Source organism: Terrapene carolina, unplaced genomic scaffold, assembly GCF_002925995.2.
Source record: "Terrapene carolina triunguis isolate 2854851 unplaced genomic scaffold, T_m_triunguis-2.0 Scaffold262, whole genome shotgun sequence".
In the NCBI taxonomy this organism is placed as follows: domain Eukaryota; kingdom Metazoa; phylum Chordata; order Testudines; family Emydidae; genus Terrapene; species Terrapene triunguis.
This window is the reverse complement of record NW_020664613.1, coordinates 5,503,492-5,528,773: the sequence shown is the minus strand read 5'-3', so window position 1 is coordinate 5,528,773 and position 25,282 is coordinate 5,503,492. Positions and strand designations below refer to the sequence as shown.

The following is a 25,282-nucleotide window of genomic DNA, read 5'->3' as shown; positions in this document are numbered from 1 at the left end:
TATAAATCTTTGATTTTGGTAGGCTTTGTATAGTATACAGTAAATACTGGTTTAGATCAAACCAAATATATTGATATACTTGTGTGCATCCATATTCAGAGAATATAGCATGCACATGAGGTCTAGATCACATCAAGTGGCTTGTGAAATCATCAAAACATGAGGGTATGTGACTAGGACTGTCTATTTCCTTCACATATCCCACAAGAGAAATTAATGGGAATTATGTAGTTAGATCTCCTTGCTGGCTTGAAAATCTCAACTATGTGTCTGTCTTTCTACACGCTCAGCTTGTTCAAGATTCACTGTTAGAAAAAAAAAAAGAGCAGGTGGGAGAAATGGGACTTCATAACTCATCTGTTCTCTCATTACCATTGCGTTATCAGAGGGCTAGATTTCACAGCTGTGATATACCAATGAAAAAAATGCCATGCTTGTATGGTGGGTTGATATCTAAGGTGAATGGTAAGTTTACATACTGCAATCCTGTTGCTAAAAAGTGGTATTGGATTTTCTTATTTGTTTAGAAAAGCCCATCACATTTCAGTCTACAATCTAGCCCTCTGGATTAGATAGGACTTTTCCCTTCTAACTAGCAAGGGGATTTGGATGTTTGACATGTACAGTATGGCAGGGTGAATAAAAAAAAAATATTTATTTTTTATTTAAATCAGATATTTATTTTGTTCTTTACGTTATAATAATAAGCTTTTCTTTTTAAAAATGAACCTGTTTCAAAAATAATCTGAAATCATTATAAAATATGGTAAGGCCTAAATCTCTGAAAACATTAAAATAAAAAGATAAATATGCTGAATCCAGGAGACTATCAAAAACTTTGAATTACAGTTTATAAAGAAAGAACCAAAGAAGGGGGGAAAAAATCTTAACTTTTGAGGTCAAGCTTTATAAATATGGTACAATAGGTCATGTACTGTATTAAGGGCGTGATCCTGTGGGGGGGTCCCAGGGACTGTGCTACTGGTGCAAGAGACTGTCAAAGTCATCACAGGTATTGGGGCCTGGCCTCTGACTCCAGGAAACACCATCATGTATGACATCACTAGGTAGCAAAAAGGTGTACCAAATCTAGTGTAAAGGCTCTACTTAGTTGTAAATGGACTTGTTTTAATGGTTATATCGACCAGTAAGAATGCACCTTTCTTTAGAAAATAAATGAAGTTCAAATGGAAAAGTTGATTAAAATAGATGATTTAAATCGAGGCTTTCCACTTGGTGATTTAAATCATGATTTAAAATCGCCTTGATTTAAAATAAATCAATTCACCCTGCAGTATGAGGGGGTGAGGTACAAGACGCACATTCACATGTGTTAAAGCAGTAGATTTTTTCTGCTGCACTTTGCTTTAGAATTCAGAGATACAAAATATACCAAAACGACTTATTTTTGCTTTATCAACAAAACCTAATCTTGATCAGGTCTGGCTCCAGATGCTCTTGAAATGGCTGCAGCTGCAGCCTTTCATGTTTTGGCTTTTTCACAGATATAAACAAACAATGGCTAGGGTCTTTAAAAAGTTCCAGTTTTAGTTTTATAAACTTGTGGTTATCTATGTCCTACCATGAGTGTAATATGATTACGGCATTATTTAAATGGTAATGACTCTTCAAATCTAAGATCACAAAGTGGGCAAAAACTGTACTTAAATAACAGAAGGTGATCATTTGCATTTCAAAAATTTATCTATCTTGCTTTCCCCTCACTTTGACCAAAACATGTTGATTCACAGGTGTGTGTGTGTGTGTGTGTTTCTTTTTCAAACTTATTTATAGAGCAGAATAATGGCCCCCCTGCTAGCTTGGCATTTGCTCAAGTTTCTGTCCTTGTAAATTGAATCTGTTACTGGAATTCACCCCCCCCCCCTCAAAATACCAAGGCACATTAACCAAGAGATAAAAAAGTTACACTGCTATATTATAAGCATGGGGTGGTGGGGGGAATAATAGGTTGTGTGTAGGGGGTTGGTTTTTTTTTTTTTTTGTGGACAAATATGTGATAAGAGTTCTCAGGGGGCACTGAGAGCAAAGGGCTGTTTAAACAGAAGTGAATCATTCTCATCATGATCTGGCGACAACTTTACATTTTATTCAAACGTCAGCAGCTTAGCACATTTTAAAACTATTTAGAAAACAAAAAATAATGTAAAAAAGGGGATCGTAAGAAAACATTATGCACTTCAAAGTTAATGCAGTGAAAATTCTCATCTGTGGGCTTATAATTTGTTAGTTAAACACATTCGTTATTTATAGTACATTAATCTTGGCCAAAAAAAATCCACATTTTTTACTCTTAATGGTGCTGAGTTTATGAGGAATGAATTATCGAATGAGTTATCGTCATTTCCCTTATAGTTCAAAGAAAGAAAATCTGACTTATCATGGGCGGATAGCAAAGATTTGGGTTGGCTATTAATCAAAGTATAATATAGGCACTACTTTTAAGTATCCGCAGATAGCTTTGTTATTGCATTATTTATTTCAGCCTGAACTTTATTAAAGTAGATCTATCCAAGGAGCTAAGGGACTTTCCGCTTTTAACCATGTATACCATGCTAGAACGCTCTACAACTCACAAAGCTTGAGAGTACAGTTCTTGTTATGCAAATAATTACAACAAAGCTCTTCTCCGCTCTGTAGATCTTATCTAAAGTAAGGCAAAAGAGGGTGCCAGCCAGTCAACAGCATAAATCCATTAATGGTACAATGCCACCTGGTGGTCAACTGTGAGAAATGTACCTTCTTGCAAAATATTTCTCTCTTCTGAAAGAGGCTTTTAATGTATGCAAGATATAAAATTATATTGCTATTTTACAGAAAGTTGACTATGTTGTCACAAGGATATCCTGTGGAACTTTTTAAATCTTTGTTTTTCCATTTTATTGCTGCTTTACCATTAGTAAGGAGCTCTTTCCTTTTAATATATATATATATATATAAAAATAAAACAATATATTTTATACATCCACAGTCACATTTCATCTCAGCTCTTGATGGGTTTTAGTGAGAGATGACAATTGCTTGTTTTTCATACTCTAAAGGCTATGATGGCTGTTTCTATAATAGTGTTGGTATTTTATTAAAAAATAGATACTGTTCTATACTCTGGTGTTCAATACCCAGTTTTTAGAGTGATTTCTTAGGCCTTGATCCTGCAATGACCTCTGCCCCCATAATGAGTCCCATTGAAGAGAAAACTTTAATACTAAAATGCCATTCCAGTGGGTAGATTCTGGTATACTAGTACATTGGTAAAGAAAGAGCTTCTTACAATCTAATTCTTCCTTCAGATACTACAGTGATGGATACACAGGACACTACATAAAAAGTTAAGCTTAAAAAGAGACCATGCCTTGAAATCAAGCTAATTAAAAAAATCTTTTTAGCTTTCTCCCAACCTGTCCTAGTTTCCCCTTGCATAACAATACAATCCAATTTGCTATGTCTTCTTTTTAAATATTACTCTCCTTCTCCCCCATGCCACTGAGGAAGAAAACCAGGGACCAGGTAGGCCCATTACTCAATGAGTGCGGAAAAACAATAACAGAAAATGTAGAAATGGCAGAGGTGCTAAATGACTTTTTTGTTTCGGTTTTCACCAAAAAGGTTAGTAGCGATTGGACATTTAACATAGTGAATGCCAGTGAAAACAAGGTAGGATCAGAGGCTAAAATAGGAAAGAAAAAGTTAAAAATTACTTAGAAAAGTTATATGTCTTCAAGTCACCAGGGCCTGATGAAATACATCCTAGAATACTCAAGGAGCTGACTGAAGAGATATCTGAGCCATTAGCAATTATCTTCGAAAAGTCATGGAAGATGGGAGAGATTATGGAGGACTAGAAAAGGGCAAATATAGTGCCCATCTATAAAAAGGGAATAACGACAACCCGGGGAATTACAGACCAGTCATCTTAACTTCAGTACCGGGAAAGATAATGTAGCAAATAATGAAGCAATCAATTTGCAAACACCTAGAAGATAATAAGGTGGTAAGTAACAGTCAACATGGATTTGTCAAGAACAAACCCTGTCAAACCAAGCTAATAGCTTTCTTTGACAGTGTAACAAGCCTTGTGGATGAGGGGAGGGAGAGAGCGGTAGATGTGGTATATTTTAACTTCAGTAAAGCTTTTGTTACTGTCTTGCATGACCATCTCATAAACAAACTATGGAAATACAACCTAGATGGAGCTACTATAAGATGGGTGCATAACTAATTGGAAAACCATTCCTAGAGAGTAGTTATCAGTGGTTCACAGTCAAGCTGGAAGGGCATATCGAGTGGGGTCCCACAGAGATCAGTTCTGGGTCTGGTTCTGTTCAATATCTTCATAAATTATTTAGATAACGGCATAGAGAGTACACTTATAAAGTTTATGGATGATACCAAGCCGGGAGTGGTTACAAGTGCTTTGGAGGATAGGATTAAAATTTACAATGATCAGACCATTTCTCCAGTTTGCTCTGAAGGAAATAGGATGAAATTCAATAAGGACAAATGCAAAGTATTCCACTTAGGAAGGAACAATCAGATGCACACATACAAAATGGGAAATGACTGCCTAGGAAAGAGTACTGTGGAAAGGAATCTGTGGGTCCTAATGGATCACAAGCTAAATATGAGTCAACAGTATAACACTGTTGCAAAAAAAAGCAAACATCATTCTGGGATGTATTAGCAGGAGTGTTGTAAGCAAGACACAAGAAGTAATTCTGTTCTACACTGTGCTGATTAGGCCTCAACTGGAGTATTGTGTCCCGTTCTGGGCACCACATTTTAGGAAAGATGTGGACAAATTAGAGAAAATCCAGAGAAGAGCAACAAAAATGATTAAAGGTCTAGAAAACATGACCTATGAGTGAAGATTTAAAAAATTGGGTTTGTTTAGTCTAGAGAAGAGAAGACTGAGGGGGGACATGATAACAGTTTTCAATTACATAAAAGGTTGTTACAACGAGGAGGGAGAAAAGTTGTTCTCTTTAACCTCTGAAGATAGGACAAGAAACAATGGGCTTAAATTGCAGCAAGGGCGATTTAGGTTGAACATTAGGAAAAACTTCCTAACTGTCAGGGTAATTGAGCACTGGAATAAATTGACTAGGGAGGTTGTGGAATCTCCGTCATTAGAGATTTTAAAGAGCAAGTTAGAAAAACACCTGTCAGGGTTGGTCTAGATAATACTTAGTTCTTCCATGAGTGAAGGGGACTGGACTAGAAGACCTCTTGAGGTCCCTTCCAGTCCTACACTTCTATGATTCTATGACTACTGTGAAAGACCCACACAATCAGGGAAATTGGCTGACTATAAATGTGGAAATAATCAAAGTAAACCTACTGAATCAACAGAGATCCTCTCTCTCTCTCTCGCATCTCTTTCAGTTCTAGCAATCTCCAGTGTTACTTGTAACCACAGGAGTTGAAAATTTTTTAGACTTTTTACATAGCAGTCTGATTTTAAGTTGTTGATATCCTGCTACATGTTAAACTTTCAGATCAATTTTCTGCCATTTCTGTTGATGAAACTGTGTCCAAAATTAATACAAATAAAGAATTGCATCTCAAGAATAAGTAATTTGTATAGTATCTATAATAGAATCTTGATGGCAATGTTTTGATATAAGATCTCTCCTTAGATTGCAATGTGTAACTGAAGCAAGTAACTTAAAAGAACAGTTTCTCACAATGTAGTGGAGTACAAGTAGTATTTTAAAATAGACTATCCTAAGAAGGGGGGAACATGCTGTCCTGATAGAGCAGAGACGTGGGTCCTCGATAGAATGATGATCGCTCAAGCACCCATAATCTTGGAGTGTTCCTGGACCTGAAGGAAGTAGACTGAAATTAGCTGTCTAATGATGAGCAAGTGGTTTGGAGCATGATTAGATAGTGGGAGCTCTAAGGACCACGTTTGAACTGAGTGACATTGGTTATTTCCAGGTACAACTATGAGGCTACTACTCAAAATAAAATGTTCCTCCACTCAAAGCAACTCTCTCTTGTTAAGTTATTGCAAATATTTATAATATATGCAATATTGATTTCCAAAACAATACATTAATGCATTGTTCCATTTTGCACAGAAAATATTAATATCAGGAAGTGTGGAAGCTAAGAATCCTACAGCAACATTAACTCAGTCAACTTGCACACATATAATATTTACACATGGAGACCCCTATCCTTTAACTGGATAGATATGTGCAGACACACACTTGCACTCATGCACTGTTTCAGTGAGGCTCCGCGAATGCAAAGGTCCGCCCACACTGATCCAAATTGCAGGACTGGAGGCTTAGCCAAAAAACTCCAGATCAATACTACCTATGTGCACTGAAGCAGAGTTAATGATAGTGCAGGAAGCTTTAACTCTTGCATTTTGTGATTTTTAAATGTTATTCCAACTGCTCGGTCAACACTTGGTTGTTTAGAGCTTATAGGGGCAGACAAGGCCTCCAATAGCGTAGTCATTAAAATGGATAGTTAGGCTTTGAAGTTCACACCTCATTAAGGCAATGTAGTGGGAAAGGATGAGTTTCGATCTTTGCTACCACTACTATTCTGTTGAAGCAGCAAAGAGTCCTGTGGCACCTTATAGACTAACAGACGTATTGGAGCACGAGCTTTCGTGGGCGAATACCCACTTCTTCGGATGCATGTCCCGTTGAAGAAAGCTTCCTGCAAGCTGGGCTACCAAGGCAGCAGCACATTGTTTGCACTGTGATGGATGCACCGTGGCAACAGAAAGATAGGTTTTTTTTACCTTTAAAAAGCGACAGAAATTGCTACAACTCTAAAATGAGGAGATCTGCAGCAGTGGCGCCAGTTCAGATATTTCTTGCTGGGGCAAGTTCCACTCCGGCTCCCCGCAGCAGGGACCCCACTTGTCCTTTCCCTGCACAGACCCCAGGTCTCCCTCAGCCAAAGAGGGTATGTCTTCAAAAAGGGTATGTTAAGCACCTGCGGCTAACCCGTGTCAGCTGACTTGAGCTTGCTGAGCTTAGGCCGCAGGGCTGTAAAATTGTGGTGCAGACATTTGGGCTCAGGTGGGAGCTCTGGGATCCTCCCCCCACTTGGGATCCCAGAGCTCAAGCTCCAGCCCGAACCCAAATATTTACACTGCAATTTTACAGCCCCACTGCCCGAGCCCTGTGAGCCAGAGTCAGCAGATACGGGCCAGCTGCGGGTGTTTAATTGCAACGTAGACATACTCAGAGTCTCCCCTCTCTCTTAGCCATACAGTGCATGAACCAGTGCCGCCAAGAGCCGAGTTCTCGGCTGACTCCCCTGCACTCTGCCCCACAGGAATGGACTCCTTATGTGCCCTCTCACAACACCATTTGGCTTGACTGCCCCTCCATCTGGATGGAGGAGCAGCCAGGACAAATTTGAGTAGTAATGTGACTCTGTGCACCCAGTCGCAATGCCACTCACTGAAATTTGGCCTAGCCATCACAAAGTCTGCCTTCTTCTGGCCAGGTCAAATTTCAGCAGCATTGGAACCATGCAGCCAGAGCAATGTTCCAGGCTACTCTGGCAGTAGCCAAACCGATTTAACATGGGAGCAGTGCTTAAAAATTGTCAGGAAAGGCCCCCCCAGCTCCATGGCCTATGGAACTTTGACCAATGCAAAAACCTTGGGAGGGGGCATTTGCCCCCTCCCCCAGCGTCCCCAATTGGCACCAGAGATCTGGAGGTTTTCCTGTTCCTGAGGTTAAGGTAGTGAGGTGTTTTGTGTTGTTTCAAAATATAAAGAAGTATTTGGCTGTGATTCAGAGACATGTGCAATCTTCCTCCTGTAAGCTGGCCCAGCAGCACCTTCTGTGCAAGTCAGGTTGGGCAGAGACAAAGTGCCATGTCACAGTGAGGGGTTCGAATTCAAGTTTTAGCAGATGCCAATGGCCCATATTCTACCATCTATTCACACTGCGTAGCCCCTTATACTCCATTTGATTTTTAGGGGACTAACTCACAGAGTGAAGTGCTACTCAATGCTAAGCTCTGAAGCCATCTTTCAAATTGTTTATAACCTTATTATTCAACCAATCTTTATCAAGCGTGGTCACTGACTATGTACATGCCTTAGTTATGGACCACCTGCACGCCAAGTTTCAAAGTTCAACCTGTGTGTGAGTTCAGCAGGAAGTGTACAGGGCATTCTAAATTTTAAAGCAAGGAAGTTTTCCCCTTTCACAGAGAGCTCAAACAGCTGAATAGGTTTTGCTCAAACTTCCCGAAACAGTTCATCTCTGGATAGAACTCACAAGTGAAAAATCTCCGCCACTAAAGTAATTTGAGGTTTTTGTTGTATGTTTTTTAAACTAGTTTATACCCTCTTGTTTTCAAAATTTCATATGTGAAACTGTTTAGCCATCTCATTTTTGCCAGGCATTACCACTTGGCCACTAAATAAAATTAGCAGTTTTCAGTTTGAAGCACAGGATTTACCAGAAAAACTAAGATGCATATTTTATCCCATTGGGTTTAATAAAAATGGTTCTAAGAAAACATACCAATCTCTAAATTATTTCCAATTTTGCTCATCATTGGTGCCTCACATATCTGTATGTTTGTTATAATTTTATATTTAAAGCTGTTATATTTATGTTTCTCTTATTATTGTATATTTGTTAAGTTTGTATTTTTAAAATCTTTCTGTGGCAATTTCAGTCTGAACTGCTCTTTTTTCTTTAATTGCCCTTTTCAGGGATCAGGCATGCCTTCACTGAAACTGGAAATATCCTAAGGAAAATAAAATGTTTCCTAAAAAACAAGAAGTTTAGTGCAATAACATTTTATAGAGGAGCTACATAACATATCAAACTACAGGTCAGTTGAACGGTGGTATAGTTACCAGCTCTTTCAGATTCTAAGATAGTTGGAAAAAATCCTATCAAATATTGCATGAACTTGAGGTCCCAAAGAGAAATATGTTATATAGGCTCCATGAGAAAATGAAAACTGCTAATCTGTTTTCCAAGTGAAACATTTTAGGTGATTGCTCTAACCTGGGGCACAGTACATTCTCTCCATGGCATCGTTGTCACAGGAATCTTCAACCTCACTCCACCTGCTAAAATACGTTAGCTGAATGTGTCCTAAAAACAAAACGACAGGAGAAATCAAAACATTTTTCCCTTCCATTTTCTACAGAAGTGAACTGTAATTACTCCTTTTGTAGCTAAAAACAGTATCATTAAGAATAATGGCATCATTAAGTACTAGAAGCTATTACTGGGGGTGAATTTGCTGCACTGATAATGAAGCTCTAGACAGGAAATGAAGATACTAATTACAAGATAAAACGCCTACCCAGTTAATTGGAAGCAACAGCGAATAAAAAGAAATGCATTTGCAAAAGTTCCTGACCTCTATCATTCAATAAGATGTTGTTTGGGTTCAAATCGCGGCACACAATTCCTTCTCTATGTAAAGCATCAAGGGCTACAACCATTTCAGCTGCCCATCTTTGAATGCAACCCTCTGGGATGTAAAATCTGGAGGTTAGTGCTAGTCTTTTGTCGAGGTCCTGAAAAATTTGATGTATTTCCTTCTCTCCTTCTAGTGCTATTTCACTCTTGCCCTCCACTACTGTCTCTTTGCTTTCAGCTTTTGGTAAGAGAGCAGGGTTTGTTTTCTCTTTACCAAAGTCTTCCATTTGATCAGAAAATAGCAACACTGCTTGATTTCTTACAATGCTGCCATCTAAGCTATACTCTTTAGCACCTGAGAGTGGGTTAGAAATAAATAAGAAATTTTCTTCTGTGCTTGTTGCATTTAATGATGAGGAAGAAATTGCTCCGAGTCCTTGAAACTGAGCCATGTCTTCTGAACTAGCCAGGTCAATATCAGACGTAAATAGTGTCCTGACAATTTCCTGAGTGACATCATATTGTCCTTCTGATTCCTTGCTAGAAGGATGGCCCAATTCTGGCACCACATGATTCAACTTTTGATCAAGTGCTTTGCATTGCTCTGTACTATTATTTAATTGTAAGACATCAGGGGTTTCTAACAGTTTGCTTTCCAAGATGTTTACATCAGTCTTTGTAAGCTTTTTTGGCCTAACCACTGGTGCTTCTTCCAGTTTCTCAGACACACCAGGTAAATTTATCAGAAGATCAGGCCTTCCTTCATCAGCACTACTTACATCATCAAAAGCAGCATCCTTAAAAGAAATTACCGGCACAGAGTCATTGGAACCCCGGCTTATTGTGTCCTGGGCTCTAAAGCCCACCTTGCTTTCCATGGTTTCAAGACTCCTGTCATGATCTGGTGCAGAAAAAAATGGCTTTAAAGATTCTGATTTTAAGCTATACAATTTATCTCCAAAATCAAGCCCCAGAAGTTCACTGGTGCTGTCTTTACTGTCTATTCTGAAGAATTCCATAGGGCTGTGCTTGGATTTACTTAATGAGTCTGATATCCTAGTAGGACTAAGTACTTCCAGGTCAGCATCTTCAGTGAAAAACTTTAGCTCCCGAGAGGTGATCTGAGAGCTGAAGCTATCATTGCCAACTAAAGTATGTGCCTGTAAGCATCCTAACTCTTTGGTTTTAAGATCTTCTCCCTCTGGTTTCAGCACGGGTTCCTCATTTAAAGAGCCAGGATCAATTTTTTCTTGTCCATATTCATTGCATAATGTTAAATAACTAGTAGTGCATTCTTCTTCTGAACTTGACCCAGAATCTGTCCATTTGGGAGAACCTTCTTGGCCATCTTCCTGGTTACTACTCTCATCTTGAGAACTTGGTGTAAGGCTGCTCTTCAGTGGTATAACTCTCAGCATGTTCCCCCCATTGCTTCCTCTGGAGTCAACACTACTGCTGATTTCTGTAGGGCTAGGGGTTGGCAGCTGCAGGTGAATTTTAGTAGAACTTTTGAGTTCATGGATTTCAAAGCTTTCTTCGGGGCTTCTGTTTAAGAATTTACTGATGTAAGACCACAGTTTGCCTCCTACAAAGGAAGAAAAAGAAAAATCACAATTTAACGCAGAACTAAAAAATGGTTTCATTATGAGATATAAAATACACAAGTCACCAGTGCAAATTACTTCCTTATGCCAATTAGAGGAGGTTAGAACTGCTATTTCAATAGAGAATAGCTAGAGGGACCCTGTCGACTTAACTCATAGTTCAAACAAATTTATTAATACATTCATGTTAGTAGCATCATTTTAGATTATTAAAATAGAAAGAATGTTTAAAATCCTACAGAGTAGTCTCTAACCAAATTGTTCCAGGATTACAACTGCTCTCCCGTTTCAGGACATATCAAGAATCAGAGAAAATAAGGTTCCCCACAACCATTCTGCATTTCCTGAGATGCTTCTGAATCACAGCTCCAATCTTCTATGTGACATCAGGGGAGGAAAAAAGGAGGGATGGAATAAAGGAGGAATCATTACCAAGTTCTAGGTTTCCCCCCTCTTCAGTTTTGTGGATATTAGTGCCCCTCCGCTCCCTATTAGTAGGATACAGACAGGGCCGGCTCCAGGCACCAGCAAAACAAGCAGGTGCTTGGGGCGGCACATTTCTAGGGGCGGCATTCTGACGCCGGCCATCATAGGCGCCGACTCCGGGGTATGGGGAAAAAGTTCCCCCGCCGCCCCAGCTCGCCTCCGCTCCACCTCCGTCTGCTCCCCTGAGCGCGCCGCTGCCACCACTCCGCTTCTCTCCCCTCCCTCCCAGGCTTGCTGGGTGCAAAACAGCTGTTTCACGCAGCAAAGCTGGGAGGGAGGAGAAGCCGAGCGGCGAGGCACTCGGGGGAGGCGGCGGAGGTGAGCTGGAGCGGGGAGTGGTTCCTCTACCCACCCCGTTACTTCCTGTGCCCCCCCCACCCTAGCTCACCTCCGCTCCGCCTGGTCCCCTGAATGCACCGCCGCTCCGCTTCTCCCCCCTCCCTCCCAGGCTTGCCGTACGCAAAACCGCTATTTCGTGCAGCAAGGCTGGGAGGGGGGAAGGGAGGAGAAGCCAAGCGGCGGGCACTCGAGGGAGGCGGCGGTGGTGGAGCGGAGGTGAGCTGGAGCGGGAAGCGGTTCCTCTACCCCCCCCGTTACTTCCTGCGCCCCCCCACCCTAGCTCACCTCCGCTCTGCCTGCTTCCCTGAATGCGCCGCTGCTCCGCTTCTCCCCCCTCCCTCGCCTGAGAGAGGGCACGCCCGGGGAAGCAGGGGGAGCGGAGGTGAGCTAGGGCGGGAGGTCGCGGGGGGCCCGCAGGAAGCAATGGGGGGGGGGAGGAAATGCAGCACGCCCAGGGGAGGAGGCGGGGCTGGTGATTTGGGGAAGGGGTTCGGAAGGGGTGGAGTTGGGGCGGGGCCGGGGGCATGAAAAAAAGGGGGGGGGCAAAAAATTTTTTGCTTGGGGTGGCAAAAATCCTAGAGCCGGCCCTGGATACAGGTACAGATATCTTCAAAAAGCAAGAAAATAAATATCTTATTGGTCTGTTAAATCAGGATTTCTTGCCAAGTTAAGACTTCTTCCCTGATACCTTGCTATATTATGCCTTTTTTTTTTTTTTTTTGCTTGTGGAGGCAGGTGGATTTTATTCAATACACTTCAGTAACAGATATCAGAATCTATGGCTAAATAGGAAGGAATAAGACAGCGCATCTGTCTTTGTCCCAACCCAAGCCCAGTTCTCTCATCTCTGAGAAGTCCAAGAAAGTTACAGAAGTAAATGTAACCACTGTATTGGCTGCAGTTAAGCTTTGGAAATAATACAATTGGACTGTTACTCTTCAAAAGCTTGAAAATTCTATTAATGCTTGTTATAAACAATTACAGATCATAGGTACAAAGCAGAAGGTTGCACAAAATGAAATTAGAAGATATTAGAATAATAGAAGATTAGCATTGGAAGAGACCTCAGGAGGTTTTCTAGTCCAGCCCCCTGCTCAAAGCAGGACCAATCCCAACTAAATCATCCCAGCCAGGGCTTTGTCAAGCCGGGCCTTAAAAACCTCTAAGGATGGAGATTCTACCACCTCTCTAGGTAACCCATTCCAGTGCTTCACCACTCTCCTAGTGAAATAGTTTTTTCTACTGTCCAACCTAGACCTCCCACACTGCAACTTGAGACCATTGCTCCTTCTTCTGTCATCTGCCACCACTGATAACAGCCTAGCTACATCCTCATTGGAACCTCCCTGCAGGTAGTTGAAGGCTGCTATCAAATCCCCCCTCATTCTTCTCTTCTGCAGACTAAATAAGACCAGTTCCCTCAGCCTCTCCTCATAAGTCATGTGCCCCAGCCCCCAATCATTTTTGTTGCCCTCTGCTGGGCTCTCTCCAATTTGTTCTATTGTGCTTGCTTGGGCCTAAGACATTGACCTCAAGCAGGCAGAGAGAGGTCCTAGAAAACTTTCAGGGGGGAAAAATGTGAATTCAAGAAGTTTCCTTTCAAAATAACAGAGTTTACTGAAATTCCTGAAAGTACATGTGATCTAACAAGATCTTCACTAGCTATGATGAAGCTAAGTATATCAAACAAAAAATATTAATAAAAAATTCTAACAGTTTGGAAACTGATGGTAAGGGAGACAATTTGGATCTATTCACATACGTGCTCTTAACCTACAAGTTGTAAACAGGTGTCAGGGTGTCATCACCTTGACATTCCCATATAATTAAATGTGACTGTCCCAGCTACATGGGAAGGAAAACATGGAGGGGGTCCTGATATAGAAAACACTGAGAATCAATCATTGATTATATCATAATTTTAGATCTCGATTTTAAGATGTTCATGGTTACCATGAATACGTCTGTATTTAAATGAGTCATATGGAATGTTATCTCATTTTATTGTATTCCATAAAAGTTTTAGAGTTGGTCAAATTTTGGGAGGGTTGCAAAAGTTTGATGCTTTGTCCACAATTTACCCCTCACCCGTCACACAAAGAATTCAAAACAAAAATGTTTTAAACAATATAGTTTCAAATTTTCAGTTCTGAGTTCCCCACTGCCACCATCTCTCTCTCACTTTAGCAGCAGCAGAGGGAAGGGGGGGGGCGAACGTGGGGTTGGGGAACCACTCTCCCCTCTTCACCTGTCCCCTCACACTTTTCCCCTCAATTGGAAAAAAAGAGGGAGCAAAAATGAAAAGTAGGATTTTTATTCCACAATTCTGAATGAAAATTTCAAAAATAAATTATTTTTTGTTAAGTTTTGTTGAAATCATGTTTTTTTAAATGCTAAAAATTTGGCAAAATAATTTTGCGGAGCTCATTCATTTACATATAATGGAAATAGTCACAGTTTGCCTGTACCAATTAATAAAACTTCATTTGACAACACTCCCCTAACCCATCCATAAATATAGACCTGGGAACTTCTTGCACATGAGTGGACTGTAATGGAGCTTCCATACGAGAGCAGCAGTCCACTGACACTTAAAATATGGCAGAATGCGGGCTTAGCTTTTATACACCATTGAGAAACCCCCTGTCTAAGAGAGATGTCGTTGGGGCATAGGAGCTGTACTATCAGGGAACCAGAGGTGGCCTGGGGACTCTGGGCATCTACATGCAGCATTTTGCCCACCTGTGAATCCCCGGGCTCCAGAATCCACAAGTGCCAAACCAGTCCCCATTCTCATGTCTTCCTGATTCCCCTTCGGAAATATATCAAGGAAAGTCAACACTGGGACAAGGGAACTCTCAAGGAGTTTTCTATCCACAAATCCTCCTCCCTAGGTATTTCTGCTAGTAGGGTGACCCAGGACATTATTGTTTCTTTATGTTTCATAGCCATTTAACCCTATCAATGTAAAAGACACTCAAGTCACTATGTAACGGTTTAAAAAGAAAACAGCACATGCAGTTTTTAAAGGTTTTTATTTCTGATGCTTTTTAACAGAGAATACAATTCCCTTAGTCCTAATAGGCATCTAAAGATGGTCAGTAGCCCAGCTTCCAATTATTATATTTAATACAAAAATAATAATCAAATTTACATTATTCTGACACTAGTGAAAACAGTTTAAATGGCCATACTGCCTACCCTTCAATAATTATTCCCATTATAAACCTTCCTCTTTTTAAAAGCTTAAGAGAAAAAAGTTTATGATTCAATAATTACTTGTAGTAGGAAATGATGAAAAACTGTTGCTTATTGCTTTCTGATTTACAGTTAAGTGCAACTAAATGAAAAACCATTTGATTAATGTCCAAATTCATACATATAGCTGTTTATGTATAAGTATTTCAAGACTGGCCTCCTGGGCAAGTGGAAATACGTAAATAAATGCTGTTCAATAATTTTGTTCAATACTGAAAAACAACAATTTTATTCCCTTCTGAAAATGCCTAATCCAGGGTCAAACAAGAGCGATATTTGTTTCTGGGTATATAATTATGTTTTTATGAGTGACACACAAATAATCTCCTCCTCCTCCCACCATGTGTTGTGTAAGATCAAGAAAACCCATTAGCAAACCATGCTAATATTGTATCAGGAATCTATAAAAACTAAAATTACAGAAGTCAGTCCACGCAAACGGGCTTCAGTCACTTTGTCAAATATTGTCTAACATACTAAATAACTGTGAAAAGTATCACTACAAAACTGAAGTTTATTCATCTTTAATAGAATCGCAAGAAAACTAGCATCAATACAACCAAGTTTCCTAAATCTAATCTTTCTACCACAAGGTTGCCAGTCATTCTACATTTTATAGTATAGATTGGAGTGGGCAAACTACGGCCCGTGGGCAGGATCCGTCCGGTGGGATTGCCACCCCTGTGGCGCCATGGGCCCCGCGCTGCTCCCAGAAGCGGCCGGCACCATGTCCCTGTGGCTCCTGGGGGAGGGAGGACAGAGGGCTCCGCGCGCTGCCCTCGCCTGCGGGAACCATCCCCCGCAGCTCCCATTGGCTGGGAACGGGGAACTGCGGCCAATGGGAGCTTCGGGGGAGGTACCCACAGGCAAGGGCAGCATGCAGAGCCCCCTCCCCCAGGGGCCGCGGTGCTGGCCGCTTCTGGGAGCGGCGCAGGGCCAGGGCAGGCAGACACGGAGCCTGCCTACCCTAGCCCTGGTGCATGCCGCTGTCAACCCGGAGCTGCACAAGGTAAGGGATGCCACACCCTGAACCCCTCTTGCACCCTGCACCCCAACCCCCTGCCCTGAACCCTCTAACCCCCTTCCCTGAGCCCCCTGACACACACCGCCTGCCCCCCCTGCCCTGAGCCCGCTCCCGCACCCCCACCCCTTTCACTGAGCCCCCTCGTACACCCCGTACCCCTCCTCCACCCCAACCCCTTGCCCTGAGCCCCTTTCTGCACACCACACCCCTCTCACACCCTGCACTCCCTCCCGCACCCCGATCCCCTGCCCCAACCCTACATTCATGGCCCTGCATGCAATTTTCCCACCCAGATGTGGCCCTTGGGTCAAAAAGTTTGCCCACCCCTGGTATAGATACATCACCGCTAATGTACTAAAATGTATTTGTACCAAGGAAAATATGAAGTGTTTCCTATGTGCAATGTGGAAGAGTTAATATTGCAGCAGAAATCTTCAAAGTGACACCTACTTGCAATCTAGTTCCCTTAAAAGAGGTAAGTAATTTGACTTTTGACATTTCTAGCAAGCGCTGGGCATTTTTTTAATTACATAAGGTCTAATCACTTCAATCAGGATAGGAGAAGTTCATTTTTACTATTTTTTTTTTTAATATTTACCTAATGCAAAAATCTACCTTTTGGATTACACAAACCATGGTTGAGCATTCCAGAAGGAATTTAAGAAAGTTAAGTGCACCTGAAAAGCGGGATCTCAGAACGGAAGTGGAAACCCGGCCATACTGGTTGCTACCAGGAACCACTACAATATTAACTGAAATAAAGTGCATTCCAAATTAATTTTACTTTAATCAAGTACTAGTGCCAAGGCAAAAAATAATATTTGACTCATATATAGGAGACATTTTTCAGCTGAAACTTTTTTCTGCCAAAAAATGCAGATCTGGTTGACCAAAACATTTTGTGAATTCATGTCAACGTCAGCAAATTGTTTCAGTCTGGAAAAAAAATTAATTCAGAAATGTCAAAAGATGAATGCCCTGATCACTGGGCTACAGGTTACTTTGATATGGTTCTTTCTCAAATTTCATCTGTTGAAACTGTTATGCTTTGGCTAAGTAGGTAAATATTCATTGGTCCAGACGGAGAGAGAATCACTCTATAGCCCAATGATTAGGGAGGTGGGATACCCAAGTTTTAGTCCTTGCTCCAATTAATTTTCAATTATTTATACAAAGTAGCACATTTCCTCCAAATATCTCAAAACATCTTACACATAAGAATTAGTATAATCTCTGTGGTACAAATGTGGAAACTGAGGCACAGGTGAAGTGACTTGCTCAATGACACACCATAGGGCAGTGAAAGAGCCAGGAATAGACTTGTCTCTCCTAACACCCAGTCCTATGCCACTGGAGCACATTAGCTACAATGGAAACATATTTTTAAAAGTGAACTTGTATGCAGAAAAATGCAAACAATGCATGTATAGCACAGAGCATATTAGTCACTGAGACAGCATAGGCACGTTACAGACAGAAGATTAGATCTGCGCCCCCCAAAGAGATGAATCGTAAAAGTCAGTGTACAAGAAAGTGAATGCAATCAAATTTGAATGCAATCAAAAGCAAAGTGGCTGGGCAGTGATGCTGAGCAGAAGTCCTGTTCGTTCCACAATTTTTTGATTTTCTTTTAAATGTTTTCTGTAGGGTGGGAGTGGGTGTAATGCTATTTTGAAGTAGTGACAAAGACAAGAAGATACAAAGTCTTTTGGATAAGTATCATTAAGATAAAAGAAAACCTGACAGACCAGTAAATTCAGTTTCCTAGCCATGCTTTAGTTTTAGTTTACAAGAGGAATTAATGTCCTGTTGAATTTTGACTCATCCAGTCTGCAGACACGTTACATTGCAAGTTTACATCCTGAAAAACTAAGTGGATGTATGCCAAAAAACAATCATTTAGCTTTTGCTAAGTTGGCCCAAGAGTCTGCAATGCAGGGCTGTGTAACCTGATTATAGCTGAAAAATAGTGGCCATACTGGATTTGGGCTTTGCTAAATAAAGTTAAAGACAACAATCTGGGTTCCCAAATAACCATGACCACACAGGGGAAAGAGGAGTATTGAGACACATCTACACAATTCATCCTTCAAAACTTTCCCAAATTCTGTACCTTAGTGGAAAAAGAGGGAATGGTTTCAAGATTCATAAGGACCATTGTGATAATCTAGTCTGACCTCCTGTATAACACAGGCCATAGAACTTCCTCCAAATAATTCATTTTGAACTAGAGTAGATGTTAAAAAAACAAAACAAAACACAGTCCTGATTTATGAAAACCATAATATTTCCGCCCTATTGAAAATACATCTCTTCCTACTGCTCCTTTGATCACAAGCCGCATTAAGTATCTCATGTTTTGTGCGCGGCACTGCTGGCAGAAAAAATAAAATCCAGATCTTGTAAAGAGGAGATGCAGCCACTAGTCAACTTCATGATATATAAAATGATTAAACATATATACTTATGTGTGTGCAGTGCCCGACGTAACTGGGACCTCACTTCTGGGCACTACCATAACATAAGCAATAACTCCAATGCATAATAATAATAGCAGCAGTGGAGGCTGTAGTGTACATAGGAGTTTATCACCAGAATCTCTAACTTGACAGTACAGTAGTTAAAAACAGAGCCCTACATATATTACCGCCTTCACCATTGCTAACCGTGGTGGTGAACAACTGCTACAAAGTTTGCTAGCGTAGAAGAAGCCTGTGTGCCCACCATCTGACAAAAATTGAGAGATAGTGATCATTTCAAACCAGCCTTTGGACAAGGACAGAACAGCCACTACTACATTCTCGTGAGTGGCAATAGAATCTTTAGGGCTAGTAATGTAATCCATTCTGACCAGCAAGTCCCTAGTTTGGCAAGACAGACCACCACTGAATTGTTGTCCATTAGTTCCCATACCCTGAAAGCCTCTTCAATTTGAAGTTTCTTGAGTGCTCTCCAGACTGATAGGAGCTCCAGCTTGTTTATGCTTAAAGAGATTTGACAGTTTCCAACAGCCACTTAAACTCTGATGTACCACGGAAGCCCCCCAGCCTGTTTTTGAAGCATCTGTTTCTAAAATTTCTGGCATTGGTAGTGCCAACAAAAACTGAGGCCTTGTTAACATCACACTGGCTCTCCACCACAGTAGATCTTGCCAAATGCTTTCTGACAAAGCTACCAGATAACTTTGTGGACTTCCTTGCCTCTAACACACCCCTCTAAAGCCCTCTAATGTTTTGTGACCATGGGAAGAGCTCATAAGGGAATCCACCAGCCCCATTAACTGCGTTTGGAGGAATGACAGCATCACCACTTCTGGGTAAAACAAGAATGTTTTCTTCTTAATCAAAGAATGTTTGGGGTCAAGTTTTCTGAGTCCAGTTTAAAACCCTGACAGTGGATATAAGCTGTGCAGTAAAGGGAGTGGGTGTAAAATCAACAGCAAAGCCCTTCGCAAATAAGCAGTTACCTTCATATGCAACTTTACAACCTCCTCTGAACAGGGCTCAATCCAAACTGTTTTCCAGTTAAAATTAACATTTTTATCCTTGAACTTCCTAATGGTACAACTGGCCTCTAAGCATGATAAGCCACCACGGAGCAATATATAAACCAAATGTTCTATTCGCTCAATGCTCCTTTCTAATGAAACAGAACTTTCTGAAGTTTGGATGCAAAGGAGACATACAGGAGTGACACACAGTTTTAGGCATTTATACTGAAACAGGCACTGACCCTGAAGTTTTTATCCATTCCCAAAGATGACTGCAAAGCATACCCTGCCTGTTTATCTTTTTTTGTTTTTAACTCGGAGCAGTACTGCTAGTACCTCTAAGTGACTAAGCAGCCTTTTTAGCTCTATAATTACACCTTGGAGCTCTGAATAATTAGAAAGTTTTGGCTTTTGACTGATCAGGGGAACCTGAAAAGCAGAGAGAGATGGTTTTTAGAGGAATGAGTGTGAGGTAGCCATAATTTACGAAAACCTCCTCTACAGGGATTTTGATAAGATTATCTACCCTAGAAATTTACAAGATTCTGGCAATCTGACTGCTATTAACCAACAGGTTTCTCCAGTCATCAATACACCATAGTGTTCTTGGTGACAAAGCCTAACCTCCCCATACAAATACAGTGTAACTTTACCCCATTTTACATTCATGGTTTCTATTTCTACAATGTCCAACAATTTAAAAGGTCTTACTGAGTCAGCCACTGCCCACTGCACCAGCCCGTATCAAAATCCCCATCCTGGGTGTCAATCACCTTCCCGTTATTTTTCTTGGCAAAATTCAAAAAAGCCTCTCTGATTGGTATCAGGGTATCAGGACAGTCAGGATTCCAACTATTCTTGTGCTCAAGGTGTTCCAGCTACGCTTTACTAAGACAGAGATGGTAAGTGGTCTTTGGCGTGGGAATCTAGATGAGCTGGGGAACCTCAAGGCCTGATGTCAGAGAATCGCCATGGATACTAGAAACCCAATGGCAATTTTTTTTTAACTTCATTAACTGACAAAGGTCAGGGAAGAAGGATGGTCTTCTAAATAAGGCACTGGACAGGGACTCTTGAGATCTGTGTTCAAATCCTGGATCTATGATATTTCCTGTGCATAGCCTTGGACAAGTCACCATATCACTCTGTACCTCAGGTCCCCCTCTTTAAATGGGAACATCACTTCCTTTCCGTCACCCTTTGTCTTTTCTATTTATACTATAAGCTTTCAGGGTCAAGGACTGTTTCTTATAATGTGTATGTACAGCATCTAGTACAAAAGAACCTCAGACCTCAGTTGAGGCACCTAGACACTACCAGAATATAAATAAATCAACAACCACAACAGTAAGTCAGGGTCATTTGGAGTTGATGGAAGCATAGACATCCAAGAACTTTGACCACCTTGCTATGCCTCAAAGGAAGGTGAATTAGAATATGGGGTGGCACAATTCCTCTCCGGTATCACTCGAGTACATCACTCGAGGATAGACAGGACACCCTGAAGGAGGTGGTTTAGGATGATTTCAGGCTGTGAGAGTGTTTGTGCTACTTTGTATAGTTGAGATTTAGGTAAGACCGAAGAAGTGCGTATTTACAATACATTCTTCTGCATGTTTTTTCCACATATACAAATATGTCTTCTATTAAAGAGGACATATTACTTTTTAAATGCAATTGTTTTTCCTTTATGTTTGGCTCACTGAAATAAGCTTAACCTATCTCTCAAAATTAGTAGTTTTTATAAGGAATCATTAACTGAGCAGTGACTGAGCTTATCATGTACCCACTTCTAGACAATATGCTGCTCTATTACTCCCAATACACAAAGGGGATTTGAGAGAAAACCCTTTGCCCTATACTATTTATACAAAGTAGGGATTTAGCAGCAGTTGAAACAAATTAATTTTACCTAGGGAACTCAACACTTGTTATGGTTGGTTTCGACAAGAATGAGCAGGCCAGGACAGTAACTTTTCACTGGATTCGTTAAAGTTTTCCTCTTACAGTAACTGTCCTGTACAATCCATTCAGCTCACCTCTTTGCTCTTATATACAAGAGCTCTGGGGTATGAAACATCTCTGCTTCCCTTCCCCCCTTCATTCACCAGAGCCAAAGAGAGATATTCCTTACTGGGAAGTAGTAACCATTTCCAGTAGGTTGCCCTGGACGGTGGCAGTTTGCTGTGTACTTTAAAGTTCTTTTTGGGATGTTTGGTTATTGCCCACCCTAGTAATTCTCCCTGAAATACCTTTTCCTCTTCTCATCCTATCTTCATCCTGTGCTACCAAAGGAAGTTTTTCCTCAAGGGAATTAAAAATCCTAGGGACCTGAAGTTATAATAATCAACTGAGTCCCCCCCAGCCCCAATATTTTTTCTCCCCATCCCTTTCCCCTGCAGACTCCGGGGAGCAGAAATCTATTGGCACCAATGAATTCTCAACAAATTTTCTAAGCTTCTCCAAAGATTCAGTCAAAAACTACCAATATACATTCAGGTCAGAGGTCACTTGATAGCTTTCAAATTCCCAGGATGGTCTCTTGGGGGGGTAGAGAATTCACATACAGTTACATTGTAGCCTATTAACATAAGGTCTTCCTTCATGCATCATTGTACAGTCAGGTTTAAAATAAATAAATAAAACATACAACAGAGAACTCTTGAGTCAACTTTTGTTGGTCTATTTTCCTGTATGTGACAAAAGTGGCATGTGCATAGGCAAATTCCAAATAGTTAAAACAAAAGGAATAATATTTCCTCTAAACTTATCTTCTCTATAAACTAGTTCTGTGCCTTGTATTTCCCCTTTCTGGTTGAATTAGCAGCATCCCTTAAAAAGGAAGAGATATATTAGCAGAATTGAAATTTATATTCTGCACTCATTCTACACAAAAAGGAGTAATTAAAATTAGGGAATATTTAAATCCAGAGGGGAAAAAAATCAAAACATAATTATTTTTTGCCACCTGTTCCCTGAACATATAACAGGAATTTTATAAATAGTTTGAAGGCACAACTCTGTGGTTCTGCTTTGAACTCCTATATGACACCACTGGCTATTTTCTTAAAAACCCAGATCAGAATAACTATGTAATGTTAAGGAATAGGCAAATGTTCTTGTTTTTCAGAAGGCAATTATTAAATTCTTATGGGAATACTTCCCATTTTAGTTACATAACATTAAAAAGATTTGCTTGCCAAAGATTACAAAAGTGGCAAAAAGATTTTATCTCCTAGAGTTGACTTGTACATACAGTAGATTGCAGTTTCAACCAAACCAGTTTCTGTCCTGTAGAAAATAAATGGTTAGAAATGTACAATATTACTAAAGCTCAAACAACTCAGCAGCTTTTGGGGAAATTCAAAACAGGAATGAGATTCAGAATAGGAATAAGGGGGAAAAAATCCGTTCTTTGTATAGTTTTGTTATTCTAAGAGTGAAAATATTTTGTTTAGAAAAATACATAAGAAAGTAATTTGACATTTAAATTTATCATTGATTGAAAGCTTGATTTTTTTTTCAATGTACTTAAACCACAGACAAACCTTCTGCATGCTGCAGCACAAGAAATACAGACTCCTCAGAGATGATGTACTTGTGCAGACACACCATGTTGGGCACACAGCGGGGAATGATGGTCTTTCTGTTCCTGCTGTACTCACTACTTTTCCTTAGACCCTGACAGAGAACAAAAAGGTCAGTTGTACCCTCAGTTGCCTTTGGAGCCTGCTGTGCTCTGTGTTTATCAACCAAACTAATCTATCCGAGTTACTCTGGGCTTCAGAGAAACCACTCATCTGCTGCTCTATGCCCCTCAGTCCCCCGAGGCTCTGCTGATGGCATCTGGCGCATTTCCAGAGAACAGAAGATGGCACAAAGCTGCCATTAAAATCAATTACATGGGTCAATGTTTTTATTAGAATCTCTCTCAAACTAAGTCATCAGGATGACACACAGTTATTTCCCTATGACCTTTTTAAAAATTTTATTTTTTTTAAGCAAAACACATTGTTTAAATCAATCTATGTTCCAGAGACAAAAGAATACTCTGGATTCACATGTTATCCTTATGTTTCCACCATACTTAAAAAAATAGGAAAAGGTTCAGTTCCTGAAGAGGTAATAATTTTGGCACACAGATGAAGTTATTGGAATGGAGGGGGCGGGAAGTAAGCGTGACCTACTACTATATTGATAAACAAGATGTAAGGAGTAAAATGGAAAAATATACAGTTCATCTAGTCTGCCTATAGATGCAATGCTTACCTAGGGTCCAATATCTGAACTATATAATGTTTACGAATGGCCATTTGTGAATTATAAATGGAATGATTTTCTGCACAGAGTATGTGTTTGGATTTCTAAGGCAAGATAAATAGAATTAGAACAATTTACAGCGTGTGTACACAGTGTTCCTGAAGCTGAGGTGTAAATAAAGTTTCAACAATTAACTACAGCATAGTCTTTGGGCCTCAGTTCTGCAGCCATTACTCAGGTCAGTAGCCTAATTCAAATCAATGTGATTCCTTGTGTGAATAAGGGCTGCATCAAGCCCTCAAAGTAAACCAATTCCCAGCCCCATGGATTCACTGGGTTCTCAAAAGAATTTTTACCTGATCTACATGAATCACAGGAGGCAAACCTTAAGGATATAATTCCCATGTAGGGAAGTCCTTATTGTTAATTTAATAGTTTAGTAGCCTTAAGCGGACCTTTCACATTGTAGTAATCTATAATTTTAAGAACATAGGAATTGCCATACTGGATCAGAGCAGTGGTCCACCTCATCAAATATTCTGTCTCTCACAGTGGCGTACCAGATGCCTCAGGGGAACAAGCAACAAATCCTGTAGCAAACAGTTATGGAATAGCTTGTGTACAGGAGAAATTTCTTCCTAACTTATGCCCTGAAACATGAGGGTTTATATCCCCTATGCTCTAACATAACTATGATCCTTTCCTGAAGCCTGCTAAGATATTGGCCTCAATGATCACACCACTATCATGATCAGTGGTAATGCTATGGGTACAAGAACTACAGAGAAAAAAGGAAAGGAAAGGCGATGGAAGAAAGTGAAAATATAATTCAAATACATTTAGAAGACAGAAATGTTAATGTGCCAATAAAATTCACAGAGATGGCAACCATAAAAATAGGAAATATTTTCTTTGTGTGGACTAAATTAGCAGGTGAAGTTGTTTAGGAAAGTAGAATAAAGGTTTTACTTACTTTCAGTATAAAAGTCTGCTGTGTTCTAGTATCCATTACAAGTAAAACCTAAACAAAACATAATTTAAAGAAAAAAATATTTTAAGTTTCTCATTAGTATAAAGCTACTTAACAGTAGGCAACTCAAAAATTAACAATTGAACATTTCTATAGACCAATGTTATTAAAAAACAGTGCACAATAAAATACAAAAAAAATCTGATAACATTAGTAAGATCTTTACGGATTTATTTTTTTAAAAGACAAATATGATTGAGGACATGAAAGATGTCTCCTGAATACTGCAGAAACTTCATCTGATTACCAATCAGCTGCCTAAAAATTTAAAACTTGACAACCAAAAAACCCCCCCAAAAAACACCAATTGGTGTTTTATGAGTGAGGGTATAATTCAGCAGAACTCAAGTTAGAGTAACTGCATAAAAAGCAGTGTTACCTCAGTTTAGTCCAAGATTCCCT

The 25,282-nt window shown here is 40.2% G+C and overlaps 1 protein-coding gene across 1 annotated transcript in view; it reads right to left on the bottom strand.

The window, feature by feature from the left end:
- The window catches only part of RPS6KC1 (ribosomal protein S6 kinase C1), a 92,776-nt gene that overhangs the window by 11,903 nt on the left and 55,591 nt on the right, over positions 1-25,282 (bottom strand). Inside the window, exons 9-12 of the mRNA XM_024215298.1 lie at positions 24,824-24,871; positions 23,139-23,271; positions 9,388-10,974; positions 9,027-9,116 (exon numbers count right to left, since the gene is read on the bottom strand). Coding sequence (XP_024071066.1) covers positions 9,027-9,116; positions 9,388-10,974; positions 23,139-23,271; positions 24,824-24,871 — 1,858 coding nt within the window. The remainder of the gene's footprint in view (positions 1-9,026; positions 9,117-9,387; positions 10,975-23,138; positions 23,272-24,823; positions 24,872-25,282) is intronic.